Source organism: Aulonocara sp. 'chitande type north' Nkhata Bay, linkage group LG22 (assembly GCF_057382095.1).
Source record: "Aulonocara sp. 'chitande type north' Nkhata Bay isolate Kocher_YH1m ecotype deep benthic linkage group LG22, A_spYH_male_GT1.1, whole genome shotgun sequence".
Taxonomy (NCBI): Eukaryota; Metazoa; Chordata; class Actinopteri; order Cichliformes; family Cichlidae; genus Aulonocara; species Aulonocara sp. 'chitande type north' Nkhata Bay.
In genome coordinates, this window is record NC_141364.1 from 6033778 (window position 1) to 6056929 (window position 23152).

The following is a 23152-nucleotide window of genomic DNA, read 5'->3' on the forward strand; positions in this document are numbered from 1 at the left end:
AATCTCAGCTTTTCAGGAATGAGAGAAACCATCCAGCTGTAGTTTTAGCCTCATGGCCATGTGCGCTTTAGTTTATCCAACTGATGGGGAAAAGATTTGACGAGCAAACTCTCAACTGAATTAAAGATATGATCACGACTAAAAATACATTTACAAGGTATCATCAGGTGAAACACGATCATGGCTGTGTGTGCTGTGTAGATTTGCTACTGAGGGCTCTGTAGGGGGCACTCGAAGAACTATATATTATTTCTACAATAAACTCCATTGTGGAAGCAGCTGCTCTTTTAACTATAGATGAGAACCAATTAGCCTTGAAGTTGTTTCCAGTCCTAAAAGGGCAGAGTTGTGGTTGGTGGTGTAGGTGGTTAAAGAGTGCAGTTTGGAAACACTTCAGATAAAGCATCAATGTCATCTGTGCATCTGTTTCCTCTAAAACTGCATTCTAACCAATCACCAGTGGGGTCTCTGGCTTCCAGCCACAGATGACAGCGATGAGCTCATCACAGTGTGGTGCACAAGACGCCAAGTAAAATGTAAAAAAGCCGCACAAAAATTCTTCTTTATTGAATTTTGTGTTGTTAAACATAACATCATAAAGATGACAGATAACCAGAAAGTTTGGTAAACCTATGTCTGGTTAAAACTGTATTTTCCATTTAATAGCACAGCTGCCTCCTCAAGCTTTTCCATGGAAACTCTGGGCTTCCATAGCAAAGCTGTGGGCCAAAAGCAAACTTACTTTCATGCGAGTGCATCTTATATTCTCAAAGAGAGTGAAAGGTACAAAAAGAACCTTGTCTTGTTTTTGATTTCACCTTTGCTTGTCATTTACGACTGCAGGTTTTTATTACGCCTGGCAGCAGTTCGGCATTCTGCGGTCAGCCACACCTCCCACTCTCCCTCTCCTCTCACACTCTGAAAGCTGCTGACTTTCACTTTTCCACAGATGTGTCAAAGATACAGTAGCTGGCTTTGTCACCTTCTGAGCCAGAGAAATTGACACTAGAAGTTTCAGCGAGCATATATAAGCCTGTAGCATTCAGTTCCAACTATGAAAATGATAGAAAAGTATCTGTTAGTGGAGAAATTGTGATTTTAAGTTGGACTCTCAAAGTGTGCAGATGGTGAAACCGAAATAATGTATCCAGTTTATTTTTATTATGTGCAACTTTGCAGATAAAACAGTTTTGGTAATGGTATTGTATTTTTGTGTTACATATCATCTCCTCCTGTATCTGAAACAGCATCATGCAGGTGAATTTAATTGTAAATATAAACCAAAACATTAGCCAAATGTTCCAAAGATGTACCAAAACCACAGTGATATTATATTTGGCTGGTAAAACATATCTGTGAAGTGGAAAACAAATATACAGGTATGATGCTTTCAGTGCCTGTGCAGCAGAACCTTCATTATTCCAATAAATGAGGAATTTTAGCTGCTCAGGAGCTTCAGCTCTGCGGTGTTGGTGGATTTCCTCACATAAGCTGCTCCAATCAAATCCTTCCACAACATTTTTGGTGGATTAAGGTCAACACTTAAACCTGGTCATTCAAAAATATCACCATCCATTCTTAAGTAGCAGAAGCTGTGTGCTTAAGCTAAATTTCTTGCTGTCTCTCGTTGTTCGGTTCACAGAAAGATATCCTAACATTTTCCTTTGAAGTATTATTCAAGAATGCATTGCTCCATCAAAGACGGTGAGTCGTCCTGACCCCAGTGTAGCTAAACAGACCCAAAAAAAGACACCATTATGCAGGAATGCAATGGTTTCTCATCTCCAAACAATTTACATTCAATGCCAAAAGTTCTATTTTAGTCTCATCTGAAACATTGTTCAAACAGATGTTTGGCAGGTCCAGGTTATATTTAGCAAACTACAGATTTAGACCAGCTGTACATTATTCCTCATTAACATGAACATTAGCAGACATGAGAGGATTTTCCCTTTCCCTAAAGTTGCCCCCTTTACTACCTTTTTGACTTTTATGATTTCCTAATACACGCCTTACTCTCAGAGGGATATTTGTTGTTTAATCGCTCATTTGATGGTTAAAAGTGTTTTCTTGTGTTTGTAAATAATCTGTCAGACTGTGTAGTGTAGTGTGATGAGCAACAATAACTCTCTTTCGGTGGTCCTCAGTAATGGAGTCAGACTCTGATGGATCCCACTGCTCTTCAGATAAAATAGGAGCATCAGTTCACACCTTTCATGGACTGAAAACACCTGAAAGACTTCAGCTGCCAATTCTTGAGGTTCATAGACCTTTGGTACTCACAAATGACCAGCTATATATTTTTGTCATGTTTTATTTTCACTGGGTCTCCTTTGTGCCCTATGTGTGTGTTTGAGTAAGAGTTGTGTGTGTTTCAGTCATTATTTGTCTGTCTCAGTTGTCAGTCCATGTTTGGTGAAGTTCACTGTGTCTGTGGTGAAACTGACCTCTGTGTTAAAAGTCCAGCTGATTGCAATTGCAGGAGAAAGTATGACCGCGTGCGATCCGGCTGCAATGTGGTGCTGAGGGGTCAGAACTGTGGGCCGCGGCACATACTCAGTGCTGAAAGGTTGTAACGACACATTTACAACCAGGGCCCTATTTTTGCAAACACATTGGGAAGCTTTCCAGCGGATCCTTGTCTGTGAGTGCGTGCATGTGTGGTATATAATCTTACTAGAACATTACTGAGATATGATCCAATCAGTGCATACATGTTAGGTCAGCATGTTTAAAATCCTCAAAAATGCATATAATTGTAAAACAACTTACATTCAAATAAAATGGTCATATATATAAAAATAATTTTATTACATTAAAAGTATACTTTATAAACAATATATCATTATACAGCTACAGAAGTATTTACACAGTCTCAGTAAGATATTGCACTGTTATCATTATTATGTATAATAATTTTTATATTTTATAATGTTTTACAATACAAAATAAAACAAAATTAGTCTTTTGGTTGCGCATAAAATGCTGCACATGAGCTGCCAAGAGCTTAGTGATAGATAATAACAATAATAATGAGTTACATTAGCTAAACTTTGTAAGCATTTTAGGGTATAAAAGTGCTATTAAAGTGTTAATATATATTATTACTTTCAGAAAACTGTTTTTTAAAGCCCAAAACCAAACAGTCAAAACCCCCTCCGTGGTCTAAAGTGGACCTCAGAGGTGTTTATGACTAGGCTCTGCTGCGGTCTATTTACAGTTCATAGCCTGCTATGACGTATTATACTCTCTGAAATCTAGAGTCAAATATAGATGCAGTGCTTTGCAGAAGTTATGTGATCATTACACACTAAACAGACTAGTTACACACCAGTTAATGCAAATAATCTTGATGCCTACAGCTGTTTCTACACTGGTCATTTAAAATGTTGGTTAAAGTAAATATTTTTCATTTATTTGATGTGAATCAAGCAGCTGTTAGACTTCCTCACTAACCGACAGTTTCCCAGAAAGCAAATTCCCCATAAACCAGTTTTGTTTTAACAAGGGGAATTTTTCCAAAGTTGTTTTCTTAATGTTTAGAGGTTAAACATGTGGGAGGTGATTTTTTTTTTCTTCTAACACATCGACCACCTGCTTCCTTTCCCTTACACAACCTGATGGCTCGCAGTTAAATGTAATAGAAGCTTACCTCAGCATTGGCCATAGTGTAGTATTTTTTTTGTGTTAATCTATGCAACAGAAAAACAGAAAGAATTTAAAAAGCAGTGATGTAAAGTTACAAAATTAACTTGTGAATAACATAAATCGTATGTGCTCAACTTTCAAATGTAATTTCTATTCAGTTCATTTTTTAATGTGGGCAGTCACAACAAAAGTTGTCTCAAGGTGCTTTGTGATTACGGTGAAGCCTCCACGGTATCAGAGGGAGAACCCCAATGATCCCCTATCAGTCAGCACTTGGTGAGAGTAGGGAGGAAGAACTCCTTTTAACAGGAAGAGAACTCCAGGAGTGTGAGGCTTTTGTAAGGTTAAAGTGAAGACAGAAAAGAGCATAGAAAGACATTTGTCTCTTTCAGCTTAGTTTTGGTAGACTTTGTTAACTTAACGCTCTCCTCTCCCCTCCATCTCTTTCATGTTTCTGATCCCTCCTTTCCCTCTACTCTTCTTACGCGCCTTCTCCAGCCTCACCCTCTCTTTCTCCATCATCCAGTCTCCTCCCAGGTAACTCAAAGCCTCATCAGGTTGCCTACGTAGCTGTGGCCGTGGGTTGAGGAGTGACTGGAAAAAGGAACAGGCCAAATGGGTGAAACATGCAAACTGGGGAGCTTTGGGAATGTGCTTCTTCTTTTCCAGTCCAGCCTCATCCAGATCCTGCGGGCTCTCTGTTTGTGGCTCAGCCCATACGTCCAGTTCATCGTTGGGGCTTTTACTTCTTTCAAACCACTCTTGATATTTCAGGTATGAGTGGCAGTTGCTGGCTGTTTCAGCCCAGGGGTGGCTGCCGGTAAGCATGGCATATGTCAGGATGCCCAGTGCCCAGCTGTCTGTACTTGGCTCCACGGAAACCCAAACTCTCTTTTTCTTCTTCTCTTCACCATCCTTGATGCCATCATTTCCATCAGTTATATTGCTGCTGTCATTGTTTCCTCGAGCAACCTCAGCCTCGGGGGTGCAGTAAGGAGAACTGTACCAGACTTCTGGGATCCTGGTTCCCCTGGACTTTACCTGGGTAAATATTGATTTGCCACATTTAGACTGATAGTGGATGCAAATATGGATAAATTAGATGAAATATGCCATAAGTCTTGTGCAGAACACATCTGAGCCATAGGCGGCTGCTTTTACTTGGTTTTCTTCTGCATCATATCTTAGCGAACAGCTTGTTAATAGACCTGCCAGCTAGATGCTATTGTTATTTATGTTAGTTTTGTCCTTCATACTGACCATGCCAAAGTCTCCCAGTTTGACCCAGCGGCAGGCAGAGTCACAAAGGAAGACGTTTTCTGGTTTGAGATCTCTGTGGACAAAACCAAGAGAGTGCAGGTGGGAAAGTGCACCACACAGTTGAGACACCACCCGCTGACAGCAGTCCTCCTCCATACCAAGCTACAGAACAAATGGAGAAGAAGAAGATAGAAATATAAAATAATTATTTCAACGTCTAACAAAACAAATTATCTTCCAAAACATAAATACAGTGTGAGTTAAATTGTTCAGGAATCATAAGTCCTTTGTTAAAATCTTTATACCTCAGGTATGATGACTTCGTACAGATCACCGAAGAGGCTGGCTTGCTGAGCAAAGATGTAGTGTGATGGTGTGGAATAGGCTATTCCCAGAGCTCTGGTCAGGGATGGGTGTGTACAGAATGACAGGGAGAGGTTATACTCCCTCAGGAAAGAGAACAGAGAAGTAGAGTCACGAGGGAAGAACTTCAGAGCCATCGGAGTACCTGAAAGATCCAAAGATACTGTACTGATGTAGGTGTGTTTTTAGGGGATCTTGAAGCCATAATGTGTTTGTTTAGCTCCTCACCTCTCTTTCTGTGTACAGCCAGCATAACCTTTCCATATGAGCCTTCACCCAGCAGCTTCAGGACCTTGAAGTGCTCTGATGTGTCCATTGAGTTCAGAGACTGAGCCGTCAGATGACACATCTCATCCAAAAGTTTTGCGGCAGCCTGGACAAATAAACACAAAGTACTGTAATTACACCAATGCTCTTCCAGTGGTTTCTTTGTTTTTTGGTTTTTGTTTTTTTTTTTTGGAGGGGGGGGCATATATTCAGTAAGACCTTTGGCTATCCCAAGCAGCTTTCTTAGATCTGACTCACCATAATCACTCACGACAGGATGGCAGTTTTCTTTTAAAACTTCCACTCAAAAGTCTGTATAAAAGTGTCTAAAAATTGTCTAAAACCTATGTGACAAGCCGAAAACAACATGACCTTTATTAATTTGTATCAGTCAATAAGAAATCAACAGGTAATCTCTTAAATCTATTAAAAGATCTTTACCGCAACAAAGTAGGTTGGGTAAGTGCTCAGTAGGTTTCAGGAGTACCTGATTATGTGGTTGCTTAGAAACCCGCATAGTGATAACATTTTATATTAGTCTTGCAATTGAGTGTTGGTGGTTAATTTAAAGCCCACATCTAATTGAATAGGGGGGGTGAGATAACAAAACATTAAACCAGTACAGACTGACTGGTCAAATCCAATGAAAAAAAAAGCTTCAAGTTTGTTGACTAAAGAAAGCTAAAAATATCTTTTTGTGTTTGTACTCCTATACTCTGACTATGAACCTCCACTGTGTACAGGTGTCAGTGTAACAACACGATTGGCTAATATGGTTCCTGTTTAACAGGTTGTGGGTCCTTAGGGAGCAGGGATTGTTTCCTCTCATAGATCTCTATTCATGAGTGTCATGTCTCCTACTTGTATAATGTCTTTGGCTTTGTTGATACAAAGCTTAATGGGTGGGAATGTGAGAAATCTGCATAATAAGATTTCTAGGTAAGTAGTGTCCCTGTGTAAAAGCAGGCTGAATAAGCAGGTTTCTTATATTTCATGTAAGCAGATGATGGTGACAAGACTCCACACTATTTATTGATATCATACTACTGACTTCCTAAAATATCTCTCTTCTGAACTGAATCCCTCGCAGCTCTTTGGAATGTAACACCACCATTGCAGGGATGATCGTCGTCATGGTGATGCTTGCAATACTCGTTCCCGGGTATAAACATGTCTGTTAATAGCCTCGTTAAATCCCCCCACATAGTCACACACGCAGCAGTGTTTTGTTTTGTCTGGTGATGTTTCCACTACAGCTGGCACCCTCGGGCCTGGGTTAGTTTGGATTAACTGTCACCGTACGCATCCAGACAGGGAGCCTCTCATTACAGCTCATCAGTGAACAGCTCAGAGCCGTCAATGTGCTGTGAACCCTTCACTGAGGCTTTGTTCACACTAAGAGAATGACTCGGATCTACCTAAAATTTTTCTACCCATAAAATTTGGGAATTTTACTCTTATTTGTCTTTAATTTCATAAAAGGGCCCCGAGAAAGAGTTACATTACATTAGCAGTTAGCTGGGAATAAATGCACCTTATTTTTAATCATTTGCACCAAATTAAGTTTTTGCATTAAGTTTCCATTTTAAAGAAATGAAGATTATAACTTTGGCAAAATGTGCCTTCCTAAAATAAATGCAACAAATATTTATCCCATGCTTTTTGATAGCTATCAATAATAATAATAATAATAATAAAAACTGTTGCAACATCAGTGGGTGTCATTTTATGCTCTCTAATCCTCCTCCACTGGGTGGTTTGGGTGGAAACTGAACTCTAACCCTCTGAGCATCTGTGTAATGCCCAGATTACTAAACTATCAGAGATAAATGGCAGGACCATTTGATCCTTTGCAGCAGTTTATATGTAATTTGTTAGATAAACAATTTAATTAAATTTGATTTATATAGTCCAAATTACAACAACAGTTACCTCAAGGTGCTTTATATTGTAAGGTAAAGACAAAAACACAGAGAAAACCCCAATAATCAGACAAGACACCCTGTGAGGAAGCACTTTGGCAACAGAAACAGGATCAGTAAATGAGGGAGTAAATTGTTTGTGACTTTTTAAAAATATAACATCTTCGTTATTGTGGGTCTAATAATAAGTGTTAAAACACACAGTATACATTTTAATATGCTTCTTTTATCTCTAAATATGAAGGTGCATGGTTTAACTGAAGAGCAGGGATCATGTAGAAGATTCCTGCTCAGATAACAGGGAAAAATCCAAAGTTTTCCATTAGTGAGACTAAATGCAAAGAGGCAGTTAAGACGGTGTTTAAAGAGCAGCATAGCCGACGGCCTCGGAGGTCAGAAAGATGTAAGATGAAGTCAGGATCAGTTTCAGCCTGACCAGAACAACTCCAGCAGCCCTCAGTGGGATGCCGGGCTGAGACAAACACAAAGCTGGACCAGTAGTAACTGATGTGTGTGTCTCAGAGATAAATGACCTGGTGATGTCCTCTATATGAAAATGGATCTCTGGGGACCACAAAGCACCTATGATGATAAGATGTTCTTTCTGTGCCTTTTAATGTGTCTGTGTGTTTCTTCACCTTAGCAAAACCAGAGACTGACACGTGTTAGATCTTACACCATGAAGATTAATAACATACAAAGGATGCATAGAGTCTGAAATACTTTAATGAGTGTAGTATATGTATATCTCTATGTCTGTTCCCAAACTCGTAGATTACTGCTTCAATCTTGAAGAAACTAAGCCTATAAGCTACTTAGGGTACCAAGATTTGTAGCATTTGTGTGGTAATACAAAATATTTACATCAATTACAAAGTACTGTTTGTCCAAATGCACGTTATATTTTTACTGACCACCAGACGATTTAACTGTTAAGAACTGGCCAGTTTTTGACCATGTTTGCCATAAAAGGCATTGCTGCGAATGATGGGTGTGGTTGTTGTACTCATCCCTCTGCCCAAAATCATATTTTGCACTAATTTAGTAATTAAGCCATTTGGGTTTATGATTCACATGTAGAGCAACATTTACAAATAATAGAAAACATGTGTAAAACAATCACTGTAAACAGCTGATGCTGAAATGAGCCATACTAAATACATGATGTGGCCATTACCATACCATCACTTTTTATAGTTTACATGGTCCTAATGAATTTCTAATGGTTCCAAATTCTTAGTAATTAAATATATTTTCTTTAAAATTCTCAACTGTAATTGGGCCAAGTTTGATGGGTCAACATATTAATGCACATACACTGTGAGTGCAGTGTGCATTGTATCCAGTTACTCTATTTAAATTATTTTTAAATGATTGGATGAGCCAGTGTATTTTTTAAATTAAGTTTTCCAGAGGTAATTTGGGTTTGATTGGTCCAGGTTAGGACAAATCAATAATTAAAATATCTCCTTCGAGAATAACTGTCCTTGTTACACAGGATACTTCTCCACCTCTGACTTACCGTCATGTTGCTGCAGTTGTTCAGTTCAAAGTCGGTGATCCAAAGCTACGTTCTCCTCTTCATTTAGCAGGTGCACCAGCTGGTAGAGCCTCCACACCGAGTCTTCTTTCCACCCACCGCACCAAAATGCAGAATTGTCGCAGCCGGCAGAGTTTGGTTGTAGTCTGCACTCAGTCAGGAAAACCCTTCGACTGGATTGCGAGAGGCTTTCGTGGCTGCTGCTGCTGCTACAACCTTTATCCCAAAGTGTTCTGTCCTCACCTCCCCTCCTCCTCATGTCCTCTCTTATTGCAGTGAAAGGCGGATCCACACATGTTTGTGTGTGTAGAAGACCGTATGTTACCTCCAACCTGTCATTATTTGGGTTTTGAGTTCAGTTGACCTGTGTTTTGCACCAGTTATCTCTGTTGAACATTTCACACATTTTACAATTGTGACTGTAATTTCAAAATTGACTTAAAATTCCACAAGTGGCACTGACGACTGCTAAAAACATGACTCTCTATGAAATAATCTTTAGTGCACATTGTCATAAAAATAAAGTAAAAAAAAAAACCCAGAAATTTGTAGAAAGTATGACACATCTTAAATGGCTTTTGTTGTCTGCTAAAGAATAAATGTTGGTGGTTTGACAATAGACAGCTGCAGCAAAGGACAATGGAATTAGTCTGGATCCATGATATAGTCCTGGATAGCTGGATAAATGGTTAAGAAAATGGATAGGTGATCAAGTCAAAGAATAAATCTCACTTAATATGGCACCCAGTTTGATAAAATTTATTACTGCTGTGATTGGAATGCAAATATCTGAGATCTGATATTTATTTTGAATGCCAAAGCTTGAGTGGTGTGTTTTTCAATGCTTTCTACACCACACCTCAGTGCCACCTAACAATGGTAGACCTGCATACTTTCAAAAAGGAACACTAGCTTGGAAGAGCATGGAAGGAGAAAGTACAAACCCCCACAAAAATCTGTTGCTCTCAAAGGAAAATGTAGCCGACAGTTGGATTCTTTTCCTCATGCAATCATGTTAGGTTCAGCACTCACTGGGAAGCATTTATTGCACTTACAGTAATGTATTGAGTTGTTTTCAGCTCCCACACGTAACTGTGGTCTACTCTTCTTGTGCAGATGTGGTGAAGCAGAGGACATGGAACATATGAGACTACATTCCTGTAATGACCCAAATATTTGGCTTTGTGATTTTAAATCAACAAGTGTCATTCAAAAAAAGCTGAAGAATCTTTATTCAGCCTGTTTCTAATCTGTAGCATGATCAGCATGTCTTTTATGTTCCTTTCCTCTTTTTCTTTTTTCTCTGTCATTTTAAATATTCAACAGCTGCTCTGAACATTGACTTGTAAACACCAGTGAAGTGTCCTCTGGCACCGAGATGAAGAGCATTTTATCAGCTCATAGTAATCTATGAGGAACTGAACCAAACTGAACATTGGTGTCATATTTTTTAATGGTACCAATAAAACAAAAACTATTTTTAGTCAGCATATTGTTGTTTTGGTTATTCCCTCCTCTGCTGGTCCCTTGTTGCTCCGTTGGTCACTAAGTCAACCCATTAGCACACATCATACACATATAGTCACGCCTTTCTTCAACCCTCTCTAGCTCTATATCCAGTGAAAGGATTCTCCTGTAACACCCGGACCCCATGTGATTTCACTGATCCTGCTCTCAGCTGCTACCAGCCACCACAGTCCACACATACTGGACAACTGCAGTGTTCCTCTGGAGGCCTCATATTAGTTACAGTGAAAGTCTGTCTGTGAGTGAGATCATCTGTCTGTGCCTAAATGTCAACACGCTCATATGCAATCCTCATTATGCAAGCAACACGGTGTCACTTCAGTTCAGGGTTACAGGTCGCAGCTGAACAGTGGCAGTCGGTACATTCCCCTCATGTGTCACCTGGACTTGTGTGGGCTCTTTTACCCCTGCTATTTAAAAGTTTTAGCATTCCACTGACATGTGTGGCATGTTTGTGTTTTCTACTCAAGAAGCTAGGAGTATTTATTCAGCTTTAAGGGGAAAAGTTGTATAAAACCATGTTCCTTTTTGGGATTCAGCAGATATATATATATATATATATATATATATATATATATATATATGTATAAACTAAAAAGGGAAGTCAATGCTGAAGTGCCCTGCATTTTTTCTAATAGCCAGCAGGGGGCGACTCCCATGACATCAAAAGCAACTTCAAGGGTTTGGAAATTACTTTTGACTTACAACTCAGTGAAGATTTCCTAATGAGTTTATGGTCTCAGTTAAAATAGAAATATGCTTTATCTTACTCAAAGGTTGGGAAATTACTGTGTCAAAGCAGCCAAAATATAAAAATGTCATCTCTGTGTTTCCGGTTTCACGTTCCTTTTTGGATCTTTGGGTTCCCTGGTGGTTTGTTCATCATGCCTTCATGGACTCAACAATTTTGGATTTTGTGTTTGGTTTGCACAATCAGTAACCAACTCTCCCATTATGTTTGTACTTCTGTTTCCTGCATCATGCACTCAAAAATATACTGAACTCAACACAGGAGATTGTGATGATCAAAACTATAAAAAACACCAGTGCTGAGGTTTTTCTAACAAGTGAGGAGCAAATGTTAAAGTAAATAATCAAAAATCTCTTTAATGTAATTATATTCAAAAAACAAACACAGACACAGACACACACACACACACACTTATTCTTGTGTCCCTAAACCCCAAAAGTATCACACTGAGCACTTACATCAGTTTCTAAGGCAGTTTTATTAATGACTGTAAAACAAGACATACAAATATATAAATAGCAATATGATGGTTTATAGAATGATAATAGATATTATTATTAAATATTACAAAATACTTTGACATAGAAAAATGTTTAGCTGGAGATGCCTGCATCTGCAGCTAAACTGATATACAAATACATAATATAAAAGCTTATAAATAGTAACCTAATTATGTACCGAAAATAACAATAAAAAACACGAACTGCAGGCACTGTGAGTGTAAACAGTCTGAGAGGGAGTAAAGGTCACGGGTGACAGTACCTTAGCACAGTGCATTAATACAATACATTTTCAAAGGCGACACGTAAACTGTGACATACACGTCTTATAAATAGCAAATTACATTAACGTACAGTACATTCCGTTTCCTTTTATCAAAATAGGTCTTAATGACAGGCAGCATAAAGAAAATCCCAATAATCCAGTAAGATTTCTCTCATTTTAAAAATGCTGAAACCTTGATCTTGCATTTTTTGAACTTTTCTGTAGCTCTACTCTCTACTCACCACTTCTGACATGCTAGTAGCTTCGTAAGGCTGTACTTGGACTACAGTAGCTATTTAAGAATGCTCACAATAACAATGACAGTACATTCTGGTGCTAGCAGATATTCAATGTTCACTGTCTCAGCATGTTAGCAGGCTAAAACTGACTTATTAGCACAAAACACAAAGTTTAGTCCAGCTGGGAGTTGCAGTTTTAAAGGCATTTGTTAAAAATAAACTAAAGTGAAGTAACTGAATTTTAAACAAATAAACAAAATACAGACAAGACGTCAGACCGTTCATCTCAAGGGAGACATCAACATCTATTACCCTATCACTGTTGAGACGTTTAACTCAAAGTTCTGTATCATGGACCTCAATCAAATATGAGAAATTTCAGAGTAATGGAAAATTAAATATCATATCCTGTCATGACATGATATGACATCAAATATTCAATATTTTTTAGTCCAGCTCAAATGCTGAAGGGAAAATCATAAAACGTGACAGTGGTTATGTAGGAAGACATCACTAGTTTTGTCTTGGAGGCTTGAGTTTAATGTTTTGGACAGGGGGATCGTCTCTGGAGTTGCCGTAAGATTCTTTTTGACCAGTGACAGAAGACTTGTAGCCGGTCTGAGATCTCTACAGAGAACCTGAGAGCCTCGAAGGCTGTGGAGACGACCGGGAGGGAGGGAGACGCCGTCTGAGGAACTTGTTCACCGATCTGAAGATGGAAAGAAAAAGAAACCAAAGTCATTGGTTGAATCAGAGAAAGCACAAAAACTGATTGTTTTCTCTTCACTCTCTGGATGAGTTTTAATGGGAATCAATACATTTAGCTGTGGAGTTGAATGATTAAATGTCAGGTCTGTTCTTAATTTGTTTGTTTCCTTTTGTTAATCTATATTTTGGTCATTGCTTTCTTTGAGAGACAGGAAAAAAGAGTTTAAGAATTTAGTCTTTATTCCTTTATTTTTTTAACCCAGGTGGTGATTAAATTATGTAATGACTACGTGGTCAAAAACAACACAAAAAAACAAAAAAATCAAAAGATGAATGTGAGTCAAAGTTAAAGTTTTACATTGTTATGTCAAACACTATCTTTTACATTTTGTAGCCATATTCTTTAATTTACTTTTTGCTCTAATATCAACAGTATCAGTTTTCAGTTAAAGTTAATATTAAATTAAAGTGTAAGAAATCTCTTGTGTGTCATTTTCAGTGGATTTTCTTTCTAAAAACAAGCAGACTCAGTAAATTCAAGCCATACTGTTGCTCTCACCTTTTCTAGAAATTTTTTAGTGAGATCGGACAATTGCTCGAGGTGGTTGCTGGCGCCCTCAGCTGCCTGAAAGGGCACACTGACATTTACTTGTGCAGTTTTCAACCACTTGGTGTGCAGCCTGAAGGACTCGACGTACACGTAGAGCTGAGAGAGAGACTCGTTAACCTGCAGAGATGTTAAGGCGACAAATTAAGTGAATATCTTTTAAACTTTGATAGCATTTAGAGTGCATTTCGACCGTTTAAATCACTGATAGGAGAAACTGGATGATTACCTTCAACGAGTTGAGATGGGCAGCAGTGTGTTTTATTACAGGAAGACTGTCCAGTTTGTGTTCTATGTCCATGAAGGTCACAAGCTCGGCTTCTGGCTGTTAAAATATAGCGAAAACGGAGGTTTAAAACATAACCACATTTTCTTATAATACTTATTATATAGGATTTTTAATTGTTAAACATAAACTAGAATGCTCACTTGAACCAGATAAGACATTTTTCAAGCTTTCAGTTCACAGTTATGCACTTTCACTTTTGGTGATTTACTATGTTCTTTAAATGACTCATTTTTCACTTGCTTTATTAAAAAGCGCACAACCAATTCTCTCATTTACCGAGACATTTTACAAGCCTTTTGCAGTAACACTCCTACAAAGTTTGTGCTCGAGTGTATCGTGCTTATTTTTAATTACGCCTCAAATTTTTCTATTTCTTAGTTGGAGTCCAGTTTTCGGTCAGTGAGGAAAGATCTGATTTATTTTGACCTAATAACAACAAGTTTTGAAACAAAAAAAATGGTTCTATGACAGAAAAGCCAACATGGATCTGGAACAGGAAGTGTAAAGTTAAACCTTACCAAACCATGGAGTTTTTTGGAGGAGGTGATGATCTTGTCCAACTGATGAATCATTGGTTCAAACACGCTGTACGGACAAGGGGTGGGACGGGACGACGAATGGACAAATAGCTCAGCCAGTATTACCAGGTAGAGAAGAAAAGAGGTGGTGTCATGGAAAACTGCAAAGACAAGAAAAAAGGATCAAAATAATAAGTTACAATCTTGTGTATTTCATTAGGTTCTGTGGTCTTTCGCCTCATCAAAACACAATCAGCCACATAAAAACACCAGCTCCACATTTATTCAAAGCAAAGGATCGAGCTGAGTAACATTCAGCTGATGCTGCTCCCAGCTGCACACACACACACACACACACACACACACACACACACACACACACACACACACTCTCATAACAGGTGGCTACTGGGCTGCATTCACGTTGCAGCAGAAAGTATCACAACTCAACCTCTTCCCCTCTGTGCGACCCAGACGTGCTGCTTCTGAATCAGATAGAAAAACCACAGAGCTACATGGAAACTTGTTTTCATTTCCAGCCTAAATCTGGACCACATGACCCACAAGATTAATCCTGAGGCAGCTGTATTTGTCACGGCAGTTAGGAACTATTACGCCATCAATCTGATGCGACTGTAGGTACATGCTAGCATTAACACCAAAGCGTTTGTTGGAGATCGGATCTAACGAACGAACAAACAAAAAAACCAAAAAAAAAACCTCACACCCTCAGATATCAGATCCAGACATAAACAGTAATTCAAAGAAATCAGATAAGAGCAGGAGATCAGATACGAGATAAAACAAGCATGGATGGTGGTTTAGACACTAAAGCAGGTCACTGTTAGCATTTAGTACTGAAGGAGTGTGGGTGTGTGACAGAAGGAAGGAGAAAATTTTCTGCAAAGTGATAGCCGGTGTTTCCCAGAAACACAAGCAGCATGTTAACAGGTTAGCTGACATTTTTCATAACACTGTTTTTATTTGACCTGCATAAAGTCTTTTCATTTTTTTTAAATTTCAGACGCTGTTTCAGGTAAATCACATCTCAGAAGTGTCACCAGGGAACAACATCAGCACAAACTGGAGCCTCAAATGGCTTCAAATGGTCGCTGTCTTTTCCCTGCAATTCTTTTTGAAGCAGTCAAAAATGAATGGATGAGTACCTTAAAACGACATTTTTAGCTCATACTTGCTGATATTATGCTTTCAGGTTAAATGTAGAGAATGCAAATGTAGCGAACCTCAACAAAGTTATAGCAGCAACCACTGATTAGCCCATACGGACATAAACCCAATACAAAAAGCAAGACGACTATAGCTGCTTTGTCTATAAGACTGTTAAAAAACATTCTACTTAACTCACAGCGAATAATACTTTGTATCTAGTACCACAGTCTCTTATTTTAGGCTGCATGGCTTCAGAATAGTTGCTACACTGACCACTTTGGAAACAGAAACTATGAGTTTGCCTTTTTACTATCATACAAAGTTGTTTTGCTGAATTTGGCAGTTGCCTAATGACACATTAATGCCAGATTTGCCATTTTCCATCAGTACCTTGTTGTAGCTCTGGTTTTGGTCTCCACTGGTTTCTGGGGAAATTATCTGTCTCTTTGGCTGCTAAATGCTTAACTATGTAAACTCTATTCAAACACCTTTCATGAGTCACAGCTACCTCCTGCTGCCGCATTTAGGTTAATGAAGCAAGGGTTGAGGGCTGTAAAACAACAGGCAATTAATCAAGAACACCAAACTAAACTATAAAACTGAGGGGCACTTTAGATATGTTACTAGAAGCAGCACAGTGTTTATATTTTATGGCCATCCCATTTAATGTTTACGTATGAACAATAAAAAAAAATTAAGTCTGATGGACTGGACCTCCGTGACTGAATACCTCCTACTGTGCTTAGTTAATCCCTGGAAAGAAGAACCACCCTGATGTTATCTGTTTGAGAATGAATAATTGCAATGAGTCTTCTGTAGTTTGTTTTGTCTCTATTTCATAAACTTCTTTTCATCATAACTGAAAGGAGTAACACCAAAATCAAGATTAGTTCATGTCTGCAGGTCTTTGTAACTTCAGAAATCCCATTATGCAGAGTAACAAAGAAATGAACTGTCCGTTAGTGTTAGATCAGGGATAAGGAATGAGAGGTATGCTGTGGGCTTTTTTTTCCCAGCCTGCTCTGGGCCTCTTGTTGGAAAAGGAGAAGGGAGCTGGCGCAGAAGTCTGACTCAGATTAATCTCTTGGCGGTGACATCACCGGGCAGATGCCCCGGGCTGCGCTTTTTAGAGGGAAAACATCCACTTTGTTATGAGTGTCGGAGCACTTTAAGCACTTTTACTGCCACTCAGGCACTCGGGGCAGTATACTTTATGGGCTAAAGAGGTCAACAATGAGGTAAAAAGGGTGAAATTGTTTACCTAAGAAAACAAAGTGAAGTTTTCGTGATGTTTTATCCATTTAAAATGAAAACGACTTGAATATTTAAATTATTTTACACAGTTCAGTAAAGGTGAAAATTTATTAAATGTTTCTACTTATTGTCTTCCCTATATTTTAGGTTTTATTTCTTCCATTTTTGCTTCTATAGTTTTTCTTTCTATATTTCTATATATTAGCTTTATTCTAGCTGCTGTCGCTGGAAGATAACTTTCAACTTTGATCTAATTTGCTGGTGACCTTTGGTCAGACATTATTCTTTGGAAGTCAGATTTCATCTCGTGACTTTGGCTGATCAGGAAACAGCAGGAAAGCAGAAGGTCAGCAGCCAGACAGACGTATAAAGCTGTGACTTTATAAATGTTACGGTAATGTCATTACAATGTGAATTTTATCCTCCACTTTTTAGTTACTAAACCCACCAATGCTATATGATAATTTGGGGCTTTTTTCTAGGTCTGAATGCACTCTATTTAACATTCACCCTCCAATAAATGCATTGGAGAGCAACTTCAGCATCTTGCCCAAGGATAATTTCGCATGCAGACTGGAGCAGCTAGTCGATCAAACCACTAACAACCTTCTGATTAATAGATGACCTGCTCTGCCTCCTGAGCTACAACTCGAAGTAGGTTAATGGAGTTATGATTGTCTTGTGAGTTTAGCCTGTGGAACAAAACAGTGTTCATTTGCTAAAAAACTAAAAATTTCATAATGAACTTGTAGTATACTTTTATGTCTTACTGACCAGTGAAAGCAAAATAATGCCTCTCCCTATTTGTTTAGATAGCACTTGGTCTTAGTCCAAATTAAATTCACCAAGATGGCATCCATATGGCCCTTTGTTGGACTGGGAACATGTTCAGGGTGTACTCAGTGTTTTAGCTAAAGAAAGCTTAGATAATACGCAGACCTCCCATGATCCAAATAAGTGTTTACTAATGGATGGATTGAAGCTGAGTCACTGAGGGCACCAGTGTCATAATGCTGAAACAAAAGATGGCTGTTAAATCAACGCATCTGGTGAAATGTACTTTTACATTCACAATGTGACTATTAATTAACAAACAATAGAGCTGTTTGTTAATTAATGTAACTGAAATTGATGAATTTAGGCTTTAAAAAAATGTCCCCACCACCACCACGACACACCTTCTTCATCCAACAAGTCAATAACTTTCTTTTCTTCTTAAAAATCTCAATATAAAGAGTTTTGCTCTTTCACTCTTCATCTGTTTGTTCTTGTTATGAGTGTTTAGTATTAAATGCACAGGGGGTCAAGAAGAGCTGGGAAACAATATTTTTCCGCCATCAGCATTCATGTCTGGATCTTATTACAGAGCTAAAATACTGCATCAGAGAACAATTTAATACTCTGATATGAGTCAGACATCGACCGCCAGACAAATATATTGCTGTCTGCTCTTCACTTATCCTCAATTTTCCCGATAGCACAAAACCTCGTGGCTTGATTGTAAGAACAGTGTAGTTTTTGGATTCAGTGTTGAACAAGATTCAAACACGAAATAGTTAATAACAAAAGTACAAGCACTGAATGAGTGCAACTGTGGCTTTTGCACATGCAACAGCAGGCTTCATGTTAAAATGATTTTCAGTTAGTGAAGGGCTCAAAATGCTTCATTTAGTTATTGGAAAATTACTGAAAAAGCCATCAGCAAAACCCAACTGTCACACTAAGAAAAACATCCTCCAGCAGTGCTGCGTACAGTCATGTATTTGGCAGAGTAAACAGCTGTGACAGCATAACGGCACAGAACAAAGTTGCTTAAGAAGCAGAGTGAATGGGCCACCTTTAATGTGTTTAACAGGTCATTTCATCAGCACTCGTTTACCCACGCACGAAACATCAACACACGCACATGCAAGCTCTCACATAATCACAAGCTTCCACCGTTTCCGATCGGGTTCGTGTGCTCTTTCTTGCTGAGTCAGACAAACAAACACTGGAGTTTCCTGTGTTTTCTCTCTGACACAGTGAGTGCCTTATTTCTTCTTATTTGCTCTTCTTTTACTTTGAAGACCGTCCAGTGAATAAAGTGTAAAGCCTGAGTGGGGGGAGGAGCTCTGTCATCTTTCTCCAAAAACATCAAATAAACAAGAAAATGGTAACTTTGTAATAACTGAAGTGTGAGGTTTGGCTTTCAAACAGGTTGTTTCAGGAGCAGAGTGACAGCACTAAGAACGTGTTTATATGTTTTTCTACCAAAACTAAAATAAAAAACACTTTGGATACTTCAGATAAACATAAATATATAATTTTATATTAACAGTGAATCAAATGATTATGTAGTCTAAAAGGTGGCACCCTAAGGTGACAAACCCTATAAAATTATAACCTGACTGTGCTGTTTAACTCCTCTAAAAAGCTTTACACTATAACAATCCAAAAGTGTTTACTATTTAAAAGCCACATACTTCCCTTTAGGGAGTGGAGGTGGAGACCTGGAGTAGAGTTACAAGAGTGTGAAAGTTGCACTTACAAAGTGAGGTGTAAGTTCAGTCACTCTGGATCATTCGGGATTTGAACTTCAGCGTCTGTTTGCCTAAACTTCTTTTTATAGGTACAATTTTACAGAGCTACAAATACAGAGTTGAAACTAGAAGAAAGAAATTGTTTGACTCAAGAAAAGCCAAAGAACAGAAAAAAAACAAGAGAAGGAGGGCATGAGTCCTGCTGGTGGGATTACGCGCTAGCATCCTGGAAAGTACAATAGTTCTATAGAAATTTACGCAAGCCCAGTTTCAAATTACTGTTACAGAGAAATGCAACAGGAAGTGTGCTGAAAATGCCACTCTGCTGGCCTAACAGATGTGCCATGTCATTGTGGCTGATTGGTCCCATATATATAACTTGTGAGGTTCTTGCAGCACTAAATTGTTGAATCTATCCAAACCTGACATGAACAAAAGCATGTAAATGTCAAAATATTGCTGATTTTCATGCTATAAAAATCAGCTAAATGGGGGAAGAAAAAGATTCTTAAATATAAGTGGCATTGATTTAATTAACAATTCTTAATAATATTAAATTAGCCAAACATTTATTTTACTTTGTTTTTCAAATTGCAGAGCATGACTGTGTGCAGTTTCAATTCCTGCAGCATCCTGTTTTCTTAGGTTCACTGGAGACAGGGTGACATCACTCCAGTATGTAGCTATATACAGACTTCACTGGAATTAATCGTTGCTCTGCCCCATACAGCTAATCCATTTATGTAGCATAACAAGGGGAAACCTATTCCTTAAAATGACTCATACTCACTACAACATCATAAAAAAAATAAAATAAATCATAGCCAAGCTTGAAATCTCCCAAGAAGCTTTGGACCATAATGGATAAAACCACTGCAGTAATAATGATTCGCATAATCTGAATATTGAGGTTGTTTATATTGAGGTTTAAAAAAAATTGGAGTGGATGAGTTGCAGTACCATTTTTGTCCACTTGGGCAAGCTGGTATATGAGCTGACTCACTCCACAGCAGAATCAGGGTTCAGGCCCCTTATAGTGAGTCTGCAAATTACATTACAGTAAATGCTGGTGATGTGCAATGATGACATCACTGTCTGATGACCTGACTCGTAGCTTTCACAACTTTTGGATAAACAGACTCTGGGTGCCTCATGGCTCCTGTTTTTGTTACTAGTCATCATGTTTTCACAGTTCGTTGATGATCCAGTAGTTTTTGACTTAGTAAGAGTGTCATACAATACCAAACTGATTGGATGAGCATCAAGGAAATATCATTCCCAAAGCACAGATAAAGAGAATACAGTTAACACAGGCTCAGTTCTTTAAAACTACTCCAGCTATTAAATGTTATAAAACCTGAGATGACCACACAACTAAAGTAGCAACTTGATTTATTGTTATTTTTCCTCCTGTCACTGTGACTGATTACCTCCAGACAACTGCGTGAAAGCAAAGGAAAACTGGTGTTTTCATGTCAGTAAAACTGTCAAAACGTTTTTTGTTTTTTCTGCTGACTACAAAGGAAAACCACAGAGCCCACCTTCACTGCCCAGTGACCACAGCTTCCTTTTCATTCATAAATATGTGCGCCAGTTACACAGCCATTCATTTCTGTTGCTGTCAGAAACTAGGAAGTCCACGTGTAGTGTTGCCAAATCTCTCAGCTAAGCAACAACAACAATTTATGACTTTCATACACTGTGTTGACATGATGATTGCCTCTGTAAAACATTAAAACAGCACCATAATGTGAAGTTATTTTACTTCACTTTGATCCTACACAGCACAGTTTTATAACTGAGCATTTCAATAGTAAAAACTAACTAAACACATTCATGCAGTACTATTTTAAATACCTCTACTTTACCTGAGTAGTTACATTTTATACAAGCTTATGCGACTACTTCATTATCTGAGCGATATAGTTATTACTTAGAGTGTTTCTCTTCCACCTTGAGCAGTTACATTACAGAGCAGTTACAGTGAAATGCTGCCTGGAAATTCATGTGTCAGCATTAAAGAGTAGGTTGGCCAAACAAATGCTACTTTCTACAACACTTTTAATACCCTAAGCCCATTCAGCTTAAAGTCCTTGTGTACTTAAGCAACTTTACTTTTCACATTTATCTGTGAGTACCTGTTTTTTATCTAAGGATCTACTTTTTAACCAGCTCGAACAACCCGGGAAACCCCTAAGACACAAAGACATGCACACTGACACACACACAGCACCAGCCAATCACAGCCCAACCTGAAACTAAACAGTGGCTGATTTCTAGAGTTCAAATTAAACATTTAAGCACTTCAAATATCACTTTGAGTTTAGTTTCAGCCACAGACTGCTTGGGATTTAATCATTCATCCATCCATTCATTGCCTCTCCCTCTCCACTTCCTTTAGGCTAAAAGTAAAAGTAGGAGACCACGTGCTGCAAAGCCCCCCTTCTTCACACAAACATTCACTCTCACACTCACAGTCACTCACACCTCCCCCTCTTTCTTTAAAAAGTAACTTAGACCAACTTACATTTCATGTTTCTGCTCCTGCCGTAGTAAACAAACCTTCCTCTGAGTCCAGTGTGAGTACAGTACGTGTGAGTGATTGTGTTTGTGTGGACAAATGTAAAAGTTCCCTTTTATAGCATAGAGTATGACACATCACCTGAGTCATCAGCCATCGTCGCCATTTAGGCATCACACCCACGCTGGCCAACCACCCCTCCTCTAACCCCCCCCCTTTATCTGAAAAAGCTTCAAATTTCTTTGTTTGTTGAGGTGATTCTAAATGGAGGAAATGATGAATTAAAAAAAAAAAAGCAGAAAATACCAGATTGAGCAATTTTCCTTTCCTCCTCTCTCTCTTTCTCTCCACTCTTATGTTATCACCTCACTTTCTTATTTTAACTACATTAAGTTTAGAAAATAAAACTCAGTTTGCAAAACACTGAAACAGATTTAAGAAAGTAAATGTAAACTCTGTGGGAATGAAAGTGGCTGTAAAGCAAAATATAATTTGTACAACAACATATTAAATAAAAGAGGATATGGTGATACTTGCAGGAGTAAGTAGCGCAAACAGTGTGACCACATCCCAGCAGCATTGACCATTAATAATAAATGTACAGAAGGTGAAAAACATGCGGAGATGAAGACCGAGTGTAGCTTCGTGCCAGGAGTTAAGTCAATAATTTCCCCCAGGGATCAATAAAGTATTCTGATTCTGATTCTGAATACTATTCCCAGATAATAGAAACTAATACTCATAAAGGAGGAAATCTCACTTCTGTTTCTGACACTTTTCTTTGTATTTGATTTTCTGGAATTTCAAAAGTTTGGAAAAAGATGATCTTTTATTGTCATTCTGTTAATAATCTCCTGCCTGGGTTTAAAAAAAATTGATTCTTTTTTTCTAAGAGCTGAGGCTGTACTAATGAATTTCTTCAGAGTTGCGAGTTTGCGTATCAAAGGGATCACGTCAGTTCCCCCTGCTGAAAGTCATCTCTGTAGTGTAGTGATGGAAACGTTCAGGTTTAATCATTTTGTTTGTAAGCCGATTAAAGCACCTACTCAATATTTGTAAATATGATTTGATTTGGAAAATGATTATAACACAAAATGTAAAATATTCATCATTAGCAGCTTTTTCTTGTGAGGTGGTGGAGACCAAAACAGAGGTAAAAGAGAATTTATCTTGGCCTGACTCACACATTCAAATGGAACATGACGTAAATAACTGTTTGCAAATAAAGCTGCCGTATGAACATTAAAGAGGATAATAATATATGTAGATCTTGTTGCATTCAAA

General features: G+C 38.3%; 2 protein-coding genes across 3 annotated transcripts; both read right to left on the bottom strand.

The window, feature by feature from the left end:
* Nucleotides 1–2816: 2816 nt before the first annotated feature.
* LOC147303324 (serine/threonine-protein kinase SBK2) lies at nt 2817–9233 on the bottom strand. Of its 2 annotated transcripts, none has more exons than XM_086279999.1 (5): nt 8983–9233; nt 5500–5644; nt 5214–5416; nt 4909–5070; nt 2817–4689 (listed from the first exon to the last, which is right to left on the bottom strand). In XM_086279999.1, the coding sequence occupies exons 1-5, from the start codon at nt 8986–8988 to the stop codon at nt 4066–4068; spliced, it is 1140 nt and encodes a 379-aa protein (XP_086136125.1). In that variant the 5' UTR covers nt 8989–9233; the 3' UTR covers nt 2817–4065. The 2 variants fall into 2 exon arrangements, with proteins under 2 accessions (XP_086136125.1, XP_086136126.1); XM_086280000.1 differs by lacking the exon at nt 8983–9233 and adding an exon at nt 5797–6005.
* Nucleotides 9234–11737: 2504 nt separating this feature from the next.
* On the bottom strand, nt 11738–21944 carry il11b (interleukin 11b). Its single transcript, XM_086280444.1, has 5 exons — nt 21875–21944; nt 14405–14565; nt 13827–13922; nt 13550–13717; nt 11738–12991 (listed from the first exon to the last, which is right to left on the bottom strand). Exons 1-5 carry the CDS (start codon nt 21879–21881, stop codon nt 12821–12823), a joined length of 603 nt encoding a protein of 200 aa, XP_086136570.1. The 5' UTR covers nt 21882–21944; the 3' UTR covers nt 11738–12820.
* Between the last annotated feature and the right edge of the window lie 1208 nt (nt 21945–23152).

Bases quoted from the DNA above. Each gene is read 5' to 3' on its own strand.
- LOC147303324 (XM_086279999.1), bottom strand. The intron at 5,071-5,213 runs GTATAAAGATTT...TTTGTTCTGTAG, and splicing joins ACGAAGTCATCATACCTGAG to CTTGGTATGGAGGAGGACTG. The intron at 4,690-4,908 runs GTCAGTATGAAG...ATATTTACCCAG, and splicing joins AACTGGGAGACTTTGGCATG to GTAAAGTCCAGGGGAACCAG.
- il11b (XM_086280444.1), bottom strand. The intron at 13,923-14,404 runs GTAAGGTTTAAC...ATATTTTAACAG, and splicing joins CCAAAAAACTCCATGGTTTG to CCAGAAGCCGAGCTTGTGAC. The intron at 13,718-13,826 runs GTAATCATCCAG...ACATCTCTGCAG, and splicing joins CCCATCTCAACTCGTTGAAG to GTTAACGAGTCTCTCTCTCA.